Source organism: Nothoprocta perdicaria, unplaced genomic scaffold, assembly GCF_003342845.1.
Source record: "Nothoprocta perdicaria isolate Ctin4 unplaced genomic scaffold, notPer1 scaffold_29, whole genome shotgun sequence".
Lineage (NCBI taxonomy): Eukaryota > Metazoa > Chordata > Aves > Tinamiformes > Tinamidae > Nothoprocta > Nothoprocta perdicaria.
In genome coordinates this window covers 2,865,915-2,879,297 of record NW_020455521.1, presented here as the reverse complement: position 1 = coordinate 2,879,297, position 13,383 = coordinate 2,865,915, and the positions used below count along the sequence as shown (strand labels likewise).

The 13,383-nt window shown below is 39.9% G+C and overlaps 1 protein-coding gene across 2 annotated transcripts in view; it reads left to right on the top strand.

The window, feature by feature from the left end:
- The first annotated feature begins 298 nt into the window (after nucleotides 1–298).
- Nucleotides 299–13,383, top strand: part of GRIA2 (glutamate ionotropic receptor AMPA type subunit 2) — a 73,432-nt gene continuing 60,347 nt past the window's right edge. For both annotated transcript variants that reach the window (XM_026041617.1, XM_026041618.1), the window contains exon 1: nucleotides 299–370. In XM_026041617.1, coding sequence (XP_025897402.1) covers nucleotides 301–370 — 70 coding nt within the window. In that variant the 5' untranslated portion in view covers nucleotides 299–300. The remainder of the gene's footprint in view (nucleotides 371–13,383) is intronic.

Below are 13,383 nucleotides of genomic sequence, written 5' to 3'. Positions count from 1 at the left end.
TGCCGGGAGGCTCCCCCGGCCGGGCGGTGCTCCCGGGGGGGCGGGCTCGCCGGCACGGGAAGGGGCCGCGCTGCGGAGCTGACGGGGCGGCCGCGGGCGGCGCTGAGCGGCGCGGGGCGGCAGCCGCGGCCGGCAGGTGGCGCCGCCTTCCCGCCGCACGGCCCGGGGGAGGGAGGCCGGGAAGGGGCGGGAAGGGATGGGAAGGGACGGGGGAGCCGCTGGAGCTGCCCTCCGCGCCCGCCCCAAGCCCCGCAGCGGGGAGCTGCGGGCCRGGCAGTGCCTTGAAACGAGGCCTCCCAAATGCCCCCGAAGAGGAGGGAGCGACGGGCARCTGCTGCTCAGCCTCCTCCGAGGCACGGGAGAGCTCAAGGTGACCAGGAGATACCTGTGGCGGAGGCTGTCTCCTGTAGTGGGTTGCACGAGTTCCTGTAACACATGCCGTACCACAAAGAGTTGCTCTAGGGTGTGAACGTAGGCGCTGGTCTGGGCGGTGTGGGCGGGTAGGTCATCAGGAGCCAGTGTTGGCATCCAGCGTGGGTTTGGTAGCTCTTGAGGTCATCGTTAGGTGGCTTCGTGGTTTTGGAGGAGAGCTGGTGCAGTCTTTTTGGCAAGCTGATGAACGGCTAAGTGGGATGGGCACTACCGTGGCTGTAATTACAGCCTTCGAGAGAAAGGCGTTAGATTCATCCCRCCCTGGTAGTTCTTGGTGACTGAGAAGGTTGCAACCGAGGCAGTAAAGGAAAATGTTAACAAAATGGTTCATTTTAACAACCTTTCTGGCTTTTAACAGTGGGGGCAAAGGTAGAGCGCTGCATGGGGTAGAATTGGAAGTTATCCAAAAAACWGGGCTTTACTGTCCTTCRGCAAAGTGTAATTGAGTCTGGTCTAATTGGAGAAGTGCTGACCATCAGATTTTTATTTTCTTTTAATTGCTAATTTCATCAAAACAATCAAATAGRAAACTGCTGGAGATAAGTTACTTCCCTCTTAAATGCACCTGCTTAAACAGGGATAATTGTGTTAATATGCATACTTACCTTTGCAATGAAAGGATACAGGAGTCGCCTAAGAAGAGTTTTCCTGTGGAGTACTACAAAACCTCAGTGACTGTACCAAGTTTTTCTTATAGTAGTTTCAGCACAGGGGTAATATATGCACGATGCTGGAAGTTTAATCCAGCTGGCTCAAGAGGGTGTTGAGCATTTCCATTTTAAATCAAGTCTTACAGCTCTGCAGGGATCACTGCACCATGACATTATGACAAGGGGATGCTGATTCATGCGTAAACCTGAGATCCTTTCACTATATCTTCAACCAGCAGCTTTGAAAGCTTATGCATATCTAGCATGTTGCAACTTCTGAATCCTGACAGAGGTTTCCCCAGCCATTTTGGAATATATTGCTATAGATTGTTTTCTTAAAGGAATTGCATGCAGTGTGCTACTGGAAAAAAAATTAATTAAATAGTAGCTTGAGAAAATGTATTCTATAACGGTAGATAACAGAGGGACTGCAATCTGTTTATTTGGATTAAAGCTACTGTGGATGGACACCGAATATATTTCACAGTAGATGATTAGAGCTGATTGTAAAGGGAAGGAGGAATTTATTAAATGCTTATGTCCAGGTTCATTCATATTCCTAGTCCTCCTCATTTCCTTTCCACCGTAGAGCATTGCTCAGGCTCAGTAAGCAGCTGTGAAATACGTTTGCTACTCTGTTGCAATTAAAATGGTCAGGATCAAATGGGTTTATATAGCAAAAATGAGGCCAGCATATAGCCTAAATTAGGATTTCATGTGCTTTTCCTGCTCTCAAAACACTTCTTCCCTCAAAATTAAGCTCTTGTAGCAAATTTTGAACCTTTTTTTCCTAATCCGAAGAGCTATGCATAGCAAAACCTGGAGCAGTGATCGTGTGGCTGCCCTGCCGCTGCTGTGCCTCTTTCCCCCAGAGCCTTTCCACAGAGCCACGCTCCAGAACGTGGGCAGGAATGAATGGGACAGATTTGGCTTGGCTACTTGACTTCCCAGGTCTTTACTATGATTCTTGTATTAATGTTGTCCATATAGCTGAAATACCTGCTGTCCTGTTTGGAGTATATATTTTTAGTGCATATTCTCATCAACTTTTAAATAAATTACATATAGCAGCAATTTCTGAGGAGCATATTAAACAAGCCTTCCATATATCAATCAAGCACATAAGTCAACCAAGTATCGGTCAAGCTTTTAAATGTATTTATATATACTTGTGTTTATATCTAATGTATAAAATGATGCATTTCCTATATATGGTAGTAAGGGCTTAAATTTACAGTGATGTTGATAGAACTATGCATGTGGCTAGGGATGTGCTTAGGGAAGTTCTTGCATATGTAAGACTCGCTGTACTAAATGAGGCTAGAAACAAAGGCCATGGCATTGAGTTGTATTGTTACTGTTATTTTCATTAGTTCTTCTATTAAGCTTCTTGTTATTAAAATATTTTTGAGAACGGAGGCATGTTTAACAGCTATAATTCTTCCTGAATGGTTCATAGTTACTGGGGAAGGAACATGTTATTTTTAAAACATACTAAACAACTTGTTCTATTATCATTATATATATAAGTTTTAGGCTATTTAGGATCTTTTTATATTTTTAGCCTTGTGCTAATTTTTTTTTAATGAAAAGCTCAAGGAAAATATTTTTTTTTTTTTTTTTTTTTATTTTTTAATGTGTGCCCTACTAATCTTTAGGAAAGAGAAATGAGAATAAAACCCGTAGTGTGTATACACAGCTATGTATGTATAGTGATCAATAGCTCATTTTGGATGTCACATAAAGGAAAAGTAGAACATAGATAAGACCCTCCAGTCCATTTCCTGAAGAGGATGATCTCAGAGCTCTTACTAGTAAGATAATTTATAACTGTAAGTCAGCATTCTCATCTCTATGAATGAACTGAGTGCATGAATTACTACTATCTTATATTGATGGGTCATGCTCATATTTTGGAACCAGTGTCTTTGCACCTGGAGCCAAGAAAGGCCAGGTCAGACTGAAATATACCTGAAGAATTTAGCTTGCATATATGAGATGATACATATATTTATATGCATGTGTATATTAATGACAATTAATATAATGACAATTAATAAGACAATTGTCTTATACACATGCATATTAATGTACATTAATATTAACAACAATTGTCATTAATATACACATGCATATTAATGTACATTAATATTAATGACAATTGTCATTAATATACACATGCATATTAATGTACATTAATAAGACAATGTATATTGTATATGTATATTAAGACAACTGCAACCTTCATTTATGAATTGAATAAGGTTCTTCCATTGTGTAGTAGCTGATCACTGCCTTTAGCAGAACACTAATGGCATCTGCTTTTAGAAGACTACAGATGAGGGATTAGTTCTTTTATGTCATACAGATCTGAAATGWCATGGGACAAAAGTCTGAATATATTGATAGGAAAAAAAGTAGCTTTGCATAGCATAATGATTATTTTGTCTCTAAAACTTCATTTTTTTTTTATTTAATGAGTTCTTGAAAAGTCTGTGTTGGCTACAAATGTGTAGTAGGTTTAAGCCTGATAAAACCTGAAAAAGGGCATTGATTTGAATTAAGCAAGTCATTCCAGGAATTAAATATTTATGGTATAGATGGACAGTAAGGAGGGAGTAAAAGTATCAGGCAAACATAGTGAATACATATTTTAATAAGTAAAACCCTCATTTTAAAGCATCACATGTTGAACAAATTCATGTTTTACCTTCTAAAATCAATAACTGTGCTTACACATAGTAAATGGCAATATTTTAGCTATGGAATGATATAGATTTTTTTTCAAATACATTTTAATTTTCTCTTTTCTTCCCTGAATCTAAGCCCAGAATAGAACACTTTTTTGGTATGTGTTCTAGTGCAATGCTTCCGTGTATCCTTTAAAAAAAAAACGTATCACATCTTTGTTTTTTATGTTGTTTCTTTTTCTAGCCATTGCTTTAAGAAGTCCTCCTAAACTGGTCAATTTATGAGGGAATTACACTTTGTCTCCCAAAATTTCCATTTAGAAAATGTATAATTTTTTCTGTTCTTATTTTCATCTCATGTAGTTTTTTTAAACACACATATCTCTGGATCATCATTTCATGAGAACATAAATTATTTAGCAATATAGGTATTCATTATTATTCCACAGCAAAGTCAGGTTCGGCTTCGGTTGCCCTTGTCCCTCCCACAGCTTCTCCCAAAACAAAGAGAAATTAATAGGACTTTTTTGAGGGTAGKAATGTAACGTGCAGTTCAACTGAAGGTGTCGGAACCGGCAACAAGGAATGTCTTTAACACTAAGCTATTATTGTATATCAAGGAACAATATTCAGGTCTGTATGCAGTCACTGGAATCGGTGAGTGATGGCTGCCTGTGCTTGGGGTTCTGTGGCTCAAACTGAATTACCAACCACTTCAGCTAATCTTCAGGTGACTTACTGGGCTTCGTTGCACAGCCAGATAGTATGTTTGTTAGTTAACCATGCAAGTGCTTGCACTTTGTCTACTGAAAAGAAAAAGAATATTTTTCCATTTGTGACTTCTAAATATACATTTTCCAAGGAAACAGGAGTAGGACAGAATTCTAGTACGATGTGGGGTGCGTACGCACAGGACAGGGCAAAGTTTCAAACCTCACTAAGTGACTAATTATATGAAATGTAAAACAGATGTCTGAAGGTGTGCCTGCTAAACTATCCAACCTTCTCAGTTTAATCCTAGCTCCAGTTATGTAATAGTGTGCTTGGTTTAAGAGGTGGCTGCATTTTCTCAAACTGATGTTTGAGGCCATCACAGCAATGTAATTTATCCTCATCAGAAATATATAAGTGCAGGTAAGTTTAAAAATTCCACTAGAAGTGGAAAAGATAGCGCTGCTTGTTGCAAGTGATGTCATTTTCTTTATGCAATTTGAAAATTGCAAGCACCTGATTCTTTCTAAGCATTCAGTACAACAGGTAATTTAAACAGTTATCTGACAGGTGATGGGGTGGTTTCCTCATCGTCTGTGCTGTGAGAAGACTGCTCTCAGAGGCTGTTTCAGCACTGGGACTGGAGAGCTCCTAGAGGATGTTTTTCCCAACTGCTCTGCAGCCTTCGTTTTTTTGTCTTTTMTGAGTACACATGACACCAGGCTATCTCTGTAAAATGCTGATGTGGTCTTACCACCTCAGGTTGTATGAATCTGAAGTATTTGAACATGTTGCATTCCCTTGGATGTGTAAGCTCTCTCAGAATGTGTACAGATGTGCGCTAATGGAGTGGTCTGTACTGTTCTGAACAAGCCAGAATAGTTTCTTCAGTAGTCTCATAAAGCTGTGCAATTGAGGATGCTGAGAGTCTGCTTACTCAGGATGTTTCTCACTGGTATTGGTTGTGAATGGTTTTGGTCAAATGTCTTCCAAGACAAGATTTTTTTATTTGCTTCAATTTGTTTTAYGATGTTTGTTTTTTATTTTTCCTTCATATGAATGCAGTAAATTCCATTAACACTTAATAGTACAGTCTCAGTGGGAATTTTTGGTACAAACATGGGTAACAGCAAGCAGCAAAACTTTTTAGTTATGAGCTGAGTGTGCCTTATGCAGAGGTACTGGAATATATTTCAGCTGTAACATTTGAAAAACTGGGTAAATAACTTGCATGATAACTGTATACCAAGCTGAAATGTAAGTACAGCAGTGTTCCTTATAGCAGGATCAGGATCAATCCACACAGGAATCATAGTAAGTAGTAAGGAGAGTCATCCAGGTATTTCCTATTATCCAGGTATTTCCTATCTTGTTCTTGTCAGGCAGGAAAAGTGAATTTAGTCCTTTGTCTCTCACTTCCCAGTTAAATGTCATGAGCTAAGGGCTGTTTTTATTTTGAGGTCTGTTTCCCTGTCTGCCTTCCTATGGCTTTTCTTCCTTTTTCCTGCTTCTATTCATTTTTGAGGAAAAATCCCAGTAATCTTAACTTTTGCTGTGTCCTGCATCAGGACAAAAGTTAACTTTTAGATTTTCAGAGGGAATATAATAAATACTGATGGGCAAGAAATTATGATTAAGAAAATAAAACAAATTTTAGGMAAATTCTAACATATTTAATTGATTGCTCAGTAACAACAGTTAAGAACGTAGATTTATATACAGCATAAATTTTTAGAAACTGTTTTAAAAGAGGYGTTTTAAAAGAGATGCTTTTAAAATCTGGAAACACCATCAGTTAACCAGATTAAGGCATTTATAGATGAGAGATGAAGAAATAGGTGGCAGCCAAGTTGCTTGATTAGTTTGAGCTTGACTTTATAGAACTCGGCAGTGAACTTGCACTGTAGAAGTGAAGTAAGCAAGCTCTATGCTTGCTGATACTGAATCTCTAACAAGCGGGGCATTGAATGGTTCTTCATATGTAAGGGAACTTACCTCTTCACATCTATTTCTGTATGATTAAAAACAGAATAGTTTGTGTTTGTCAGTGTCTGCATTTTTGGAGTCACTTTAAATTACTTAAAGTAATGCACCTTACGAGACAATYTGAGGTGCCCAGAATATCCTGGGTGACCTCCAGGTGCTGTTCCATTTACACCTGTATCGCCTCTGTTGCATCTGGTGGGCTGTAATGTGAATGCCTGAGTGCTCAAAGTGGTGCTCAGTCCATATATTAGGTAAGTGGAATTGTTCCCTCAGCCTTGTTGAGGGAACAGTGTGTCTGCAAACACCCAAACCTTGTAGAAACTTTGACTCTTACACTGTTATGTACTGTTGTGACTATTTTTTTTTGTAGTAGATGGAAAGCATGAGTTATAATAATCTCGAATTGAGTCATTCAAAATAAATGTATACTTTGAAGGATACTGTATGCCATCTCCAGCATGTTTAAGAGCCTCCAGTATTATTACATACCTGCTTTTCCTGTTAGCTCTGTCCTTCTGGAGATGTTAAAAATGGCTCATGTCACTGGATGATTTTTGTTTTCCATTCTCTGTATGTTTCTAACTTAGTTTTGGGCCCATCAGTATAAGGATTCTGTCAGTGCTGCAACTGCTCACATTAGTTTCTGGTTTCTGCTTGGTGGAGTCTCATTTTCTTGAGCCTTTGTTTCTAGCTTTATCTTGTCCTCTGGAAACTTGCGTTGGGTAGTTCACAATATTTCGTCCCTACTTGATGTCTGGAGATGTAAAGATCACAGCATGTAGAAGCTGTTTCCCAAACTAAAATTCATCTTCCTTAAATGTATTAGGAAAAAATATATTGGGAGGTTTCTTTTTTCCTCATATCAAGTAGTTTTAGTAACATAGTTCCCATTCTGAAATTTCAGTTTTTGTTTTAAATGGGTTTCGGAAACAAGTGTTGCTACTTCTGACCCATTAAAAAGACTGAAAGTAGTTGTGCTAACTATTTAATTTCAACATGTTGCTGGTCTTGTTGGAAGAAAATTTGTGCCTTTAAAATGACCCTAGTTTAGTAGAAGTAAAAATGAAGCAAGCCTGTCATTTTAAAATTCCTGGAGAAGCTAAATGTGTGTGCGTGCAGGAACAGGGTTAGCCCAGTGGTATCACTTCAGGTCATTTACCAATGTGCTTATTTTTGTGCACTGCAGTTTAAATGTCTAGTGGATGCTTTGTTCTTTTTTTCCACTTCTCTCGGAAAGAATCTAGACTTTGTTCCACAAACTTCCTTTTCTTGTCATCCTTACCAACCAACCAAATATACCCAAATTACCTGTTCAGGAATTTTAGTCCATCTTTTCATAGCATTGTGTTGTACATCTTTGTGCATAACCTTGTTATGAACTCTTCAGAGTGCCTTTCTGCTTTTGTCTGGGTCAGTTGGTGATGGAGATGATGGTGTTTGATGTAAAGTGAATGTTTTCTGTAACTAGAGCTCTAGAGATCTCATCATGACCCCTAAATGTTTTTAACAGACCAAAGAGAGGATAGGGCTTGACAAGCAAGGGAGAGCAGCTGTCCTACTGCTGTGGGAGAGTTGTGGGAAAAGGATTTTCCTGCTGTTCGGATGTGTCCAAGGCATCCTCCTGCACTCTAGGTCAGGGTCAGCTGTGCTCACTGCAGTTCAGATGCAGGGAGTTTTGCTCTGTAACCCTCACTCRCGTTGCGCACTTGCCACGGGTCCTTCCCAGTGCTGGGAACTTCTCCTCTCTTCCTTGAAGTGGCCTCGTGTAGAGCAGCCTGCAAAGCGAGTAGGAAATTGGTGCACAGAGCTGTCACCTGCACAAGCTGGAAACCGAAGTGAGATGAGGAGTTAGTCTGTGCGTTTAGCCTGATCTTCATGGAATACATCTGGGGCCAGGATGGGAAGGAAGTCTTCTCTGGGTGAAAAGAGGTAAATAGTTGTAGAATCAAGTCTCCCCCTTTCTGGGATAAAACCTTCAGGTTTCTTAGATAGAAATTCTTCATTCTAGATTGGCATAGTGCATTTGACCTGTTCCATTCTGTATAAATCCACTTTTTGCGGTGCAGGTGAAGATTTCTTCATGTTTACCTGTCACAGCAGATACCRTCACAGACATTTAAGCTAATGGACATTAAATTTAAAGATCAGGATGCTGTTGATGGAGTATTTTCCGTGAATGTTCCTCAGCTCTGTACTGCGCTTTTCTCACTCATATGACAGACTTCAGTGATCTGTCCATTTTGTCGTTGCTGAAAGAATGTTGTAAGAAAAGAGGAGAGGAAAAAAAAAAAAGAATTGTTTTTAGGAGTTTTTAGACATTATTTGTTTGGATGGAGTCTCTGTGTAGAGAGTGATTACTTCATTTCCCTCTCCATTTCTAAAAGGGGGAAAGTGGGAGATAGTAATAAAGCGCTCAGGTCATTCCTCTTTGTTTTTGTGGGAGATGTGGGTTGGAGTGGCACTGGATGACTGAGTGCAAAGAATGGAAACTCCACTTAAGGGTAAAATGCAAAAGGGCAGTACTTGATGCTCTTTGCACCATTTAGAGGTGCACTGTATGTRCTATATCTCTGCTTACATTTTCGTTAAATGTGTAGAAACAGTAAGCAAAACTTTCCAGGAAAAAAATAAAACAAGGCTAGAGACAAATCAAACAGGCTTGCCCAGAACCAGATTCCTTGCACATAGCATGAAAAGTGAGCAGTTTAAACCCGGAGTCAGAAAATTCATATGAATAACTGTAGTGAAATGCCTCTGAATAACAAGCACATCAAAACAAAAATATAGAAGAGCCCTTTTCTGGTGTGTCTGTGCTTTACAGGCAATGAAATAACTGATTGCAAAATCTTATGCAGCCCTCAGGAATAGGTTTACTAGGTTTTCCTTTGCAATCTTTGTTGTGATGATCTAACTCATTCTGACAGCTACTGTAGGGCTGAATCCTGGAAAGTCCAGAGCACCTAACACGCCAGCAGCACGGATGGATCCGCAGCCGTAACGGCTGAGCAGGCTGGTGATCCCCGGCATTTGGCCCAGAATTCCCCTTGCGACTGAAAACAGCTCATCCCAATTGAGCCCATCCATGTAATTAGGAAAACCAGTATCTATGGAAAATGTTTGAGATGTTAAATTAAGAAGATGCTTTCAAATAAGCATTGTAGTGTAGCTTGGCTGAATGAAAAAAATGGTTATATTAGTAAAACTGATGGTGTCAGACCTATTCATGAGATGATTTACCTGAAGCAGTTTTCCGTCAAGTACCCAGGTTTGCTTCCCACACGGACAGGTGAGKTTGAGGGGACTGTGTGTGTATTTATCACCCCCAGGTTGCAGGAAGGCTCTTGCATCGGGACCCAGGCTGTTCCGTGGGCCCCCAGGTTTGCTGTTCAGATGTAGGCACTGGTCAGCAGAACACCCAGTCCTTGTGAAAATCTAGAAATTTGTTCAGGTACTGCTGAGTTAGCAGCATTWCTGGTTCTTGGCAATGGATTTGGAATATGCCAAGTGGTTGGGCAATTTAAGCTTTGATTTATAAAAATTCTAGGAATTCTGTGAATTTTCAAAATAAAAATTGCTTTAAATCATTTATTTATTCTTAAATATGTAGCAAAATAATCGTTTTGAAGATTTATTTGAAAATGTGAGAATTTTTCYGAACAGAATAGGAGAGAGAGAACTGCTGCATAACTGAATCACTGCAGAATATTCCTTCTCAGGTTGGTTATCTCTGGATATGTAGCTGTATCTGTGTTTAACTCTTACACTCGCTCTCCTCAGCGGTGCTTCCTGTTTTATCTCATGTGAAAGTATCTTTGKACACACCCCCTTTCTTACTGTAGTGTTTTTTTCATTTTTTCTCTCTTCCGCTTCCTCCCCATTTTCTTTTCCCTCGTGTCTCCTGACCTTTTTGTTCAGCCTGTGCCTTCCCTGGCTGCCCGGATGCTTTGCTGCTGTAACTGCAGCAGCTCCGATGGAGGCCAGCCAAACCCCAGCACTGCCCCGGCACCCTCGCACAGTGAATGGGGAATTCAGAGTGAATTTCGTGGAAGTTTCATTTCTGAGAAACTGTTAATTTAGTATCATGGCTAGTTATAATTCATTATAAGTTGCAATTCCTTTTTTAAGGAACAACTTCAATTAAATCATTAACAATGTGACTGAATTTTCTGCTCATGTAGTAGTTATTGGTTCCCATAAAATATAACACCCTAATGGTATTTCTGTCATTATATTGCAATTCTTTCCACAAACTATTTTGACAAAAAGTCTTTCTCTCCAGGGAGCATTCAGCTGTACCATTTTGCAGTGATGGTAATTGACTTTATTTTTAAGATTAAAGTGTTATCTAGAGCACAGAATAGTTCTTCATTCACCCTTCATAGATAGTCTGGTAAATGTGTGCAGGAAGGAATTTTTATAACAGCATTTAGAATGTGTTTAATTTTTTTCAAATTCCATATTTCAATTTGGAAGCTTAATAGCATATATATATATATTTAAAAAATCATTTTAAATGTATGTAACGTTTAAACCAAGCATAACATACTTGATTGAGGAGACTTTTAATGTTTCCCTCTAAACTGTGCGTTTTTTGAGTCATGTCATTTTAAAGTTATTTTTAAAAGTGCAAGATTARCAAAAGCTGTGGATTCCTCACATAGTCACTTTTCCATGGCATATAAAAATGTGTGTTCTGAAAGGRCAGGTGATGGTGGTTAAACCGTTCCTTGTGAATGGGTATGATTAGCGTTTTTCCGAGTGTTCATTCAGGATTAGCTGTCCGACTAGCGCAGCCTAGCTAAACTTCTAAACTTTTAAGCTGAAGAGGTTCCCTGTTTGGCAGGGCGCACGCAGCGCTCTGCACGCCGCGCAGGACGGTGCCGCGCACCAGCCCTGCCTGGTGCCGCCCTGCAGCTCCCGCGGCTCCGCAGCTCTTGGTGTGCGCCGGGGGGATGCAGGGGCCCATCTCGCTTGCTGGCCTAAACACCACTGCTGTTTTCACTGCTTTGGAATATTTGGGATTCCCCTGGCATATTGTAGATGAGGTCAAGTACTTTTCCATGATTTATCTCCCACACGTATCATCCCTTCCTAGAAGAGAGAACRTATCAGAAGTGCAAGGTAGACGTGAGCCAAGCGGGACTTGTGTCAGGAATGCTTCGTCTGGAATTTGCTGCTTTGCAGCACCAAGGCCACAGCGCCATCCACTCAGCACAGCTGAAGACAGGCTTGAGCCCATGCCACATGGACTGCCATCCGCTCCAGGAATTACGAGTACGGAGGGAGAGGTGCCAGAAATTTCTCTCTTGCCCTTCTCCGTGTATTACTTGGCTGCTGCTCTGGGAGATTTGAAAGTAAGATTCAATATGCACATGTGTGCATGGCTTTGGTAGTGTGCAAAGCAAAGTCCTTACCAAATGCAAAATAAATTTAATAGTTTTAGCTTTGTAATTCTCTTTGACAGAAAGGAATCTCAAGAGGAAGGCATCTTTTCTAACAGTATGCTAAAATTTCTTCTTCYGGTTGCAGTGTGCTTTATTTTCACRTTGCRTTAATTCTCAGTTCTGCTAATTTCCAAGGAAAGTTTGCTAAAATGCAAGAAGAAGTTGCCATGGTATCAAGAAAGTCTCATAGGCGTTTTGACAAAGCGTCCCCGATGTACTGTGATGGATCCTTCAGGGAAACTGAAGGCAGTTTCTTCCTGTGCGTTTCTGGAATCCTTATTAGCATTATTTTCTAGCAGTGCATTAAGGTGGCATTGCGAACCCTCAAGCTTGTTTCAGATGCTCATACTGCCAAGTTCAATCTATGTATAAGTTATAGACATGATGCTTTTTTTCTGGAGGAAAAAAAAAAGCATTGCTATTTTAAGAACACTTTTCTGTTGTTTGCTTTGCTGTATTCTGCCTTGTATAGCAGTAAGAGACACGAAATGTTAGATGCAAGAAATTGATTGTTTTACTGGTCTAATTTTGTCCTCAACGTAAACTGCAGGATTTGCATTTTTCTGAGAGTTCTGTGTTAATTGTCATGGTGATGCATAATAAGCAGGAAGTGGACTGAAGAGAGGCTTCCTGATACTGAGCTGCCATCTGAGGATTTTTTAATGTTGTTCGGACCCTTACTTGCAGTACTGTGTGGTAGGTTTCAAGGCTGTACCCTTTTTTGAGGGTGACTCTTATTTTCCAAGTAGACTTTAAAGTAAACTGATTTTTAAAATAGACTTTGCCTGCAAGCTTCACTGATCCTGTGTTTTGGGGTCCTTTTTTTTACGTGATTTTCTGAAACATTGCTTTCACTTTTTGCACAAGCTTTACAATTTGCTCTGGGATAAATTGTGAAGTCTATAGATTAATCCTCAGGGGAGAACTCTGGCAAAGGAAAATCTTTTGCCATTCAACTTGCAGCATAGAGTGAAAGAGTCAGCTATGAAGTTGGGGCTCCTGATTTTGAATTCACACCCTTACCAATGAGATGTAAATCATGTGCTTGACCAGCTCATTTAAATTGCTCCATTACTAATCACACAGGACACTCACAGACTGACTGTGTATTAGTACTTTTTCTGAAGTCCTGGTGTTGATTCCAAATTATTTCAGTTTCCTCTAGTGTATCAAAGACTGATGACAATGGCAGTGTTGAAGCTGATGAGAGGCAGCTTAGAGCACTTGAGACATTAAATTTAGACTGGTCTGCATCTGTGAGTAATTATGAAGGGTTTGAACTACATAGCCTTTTTATCAATTACTTTTTGCATCAGATTGCTGTAGTATGAAGGATTGCTAATTTGAGACTACTTTGCCAAAAGCCTGTAAATACTTCTATATTTGTAAGCAGATATGGGCAGCGATTGCTGCTCTTTTAGTAGCTATGCAAACAATTTCACGGTAGAGCTCTTCAGCAAGTGCAAATAG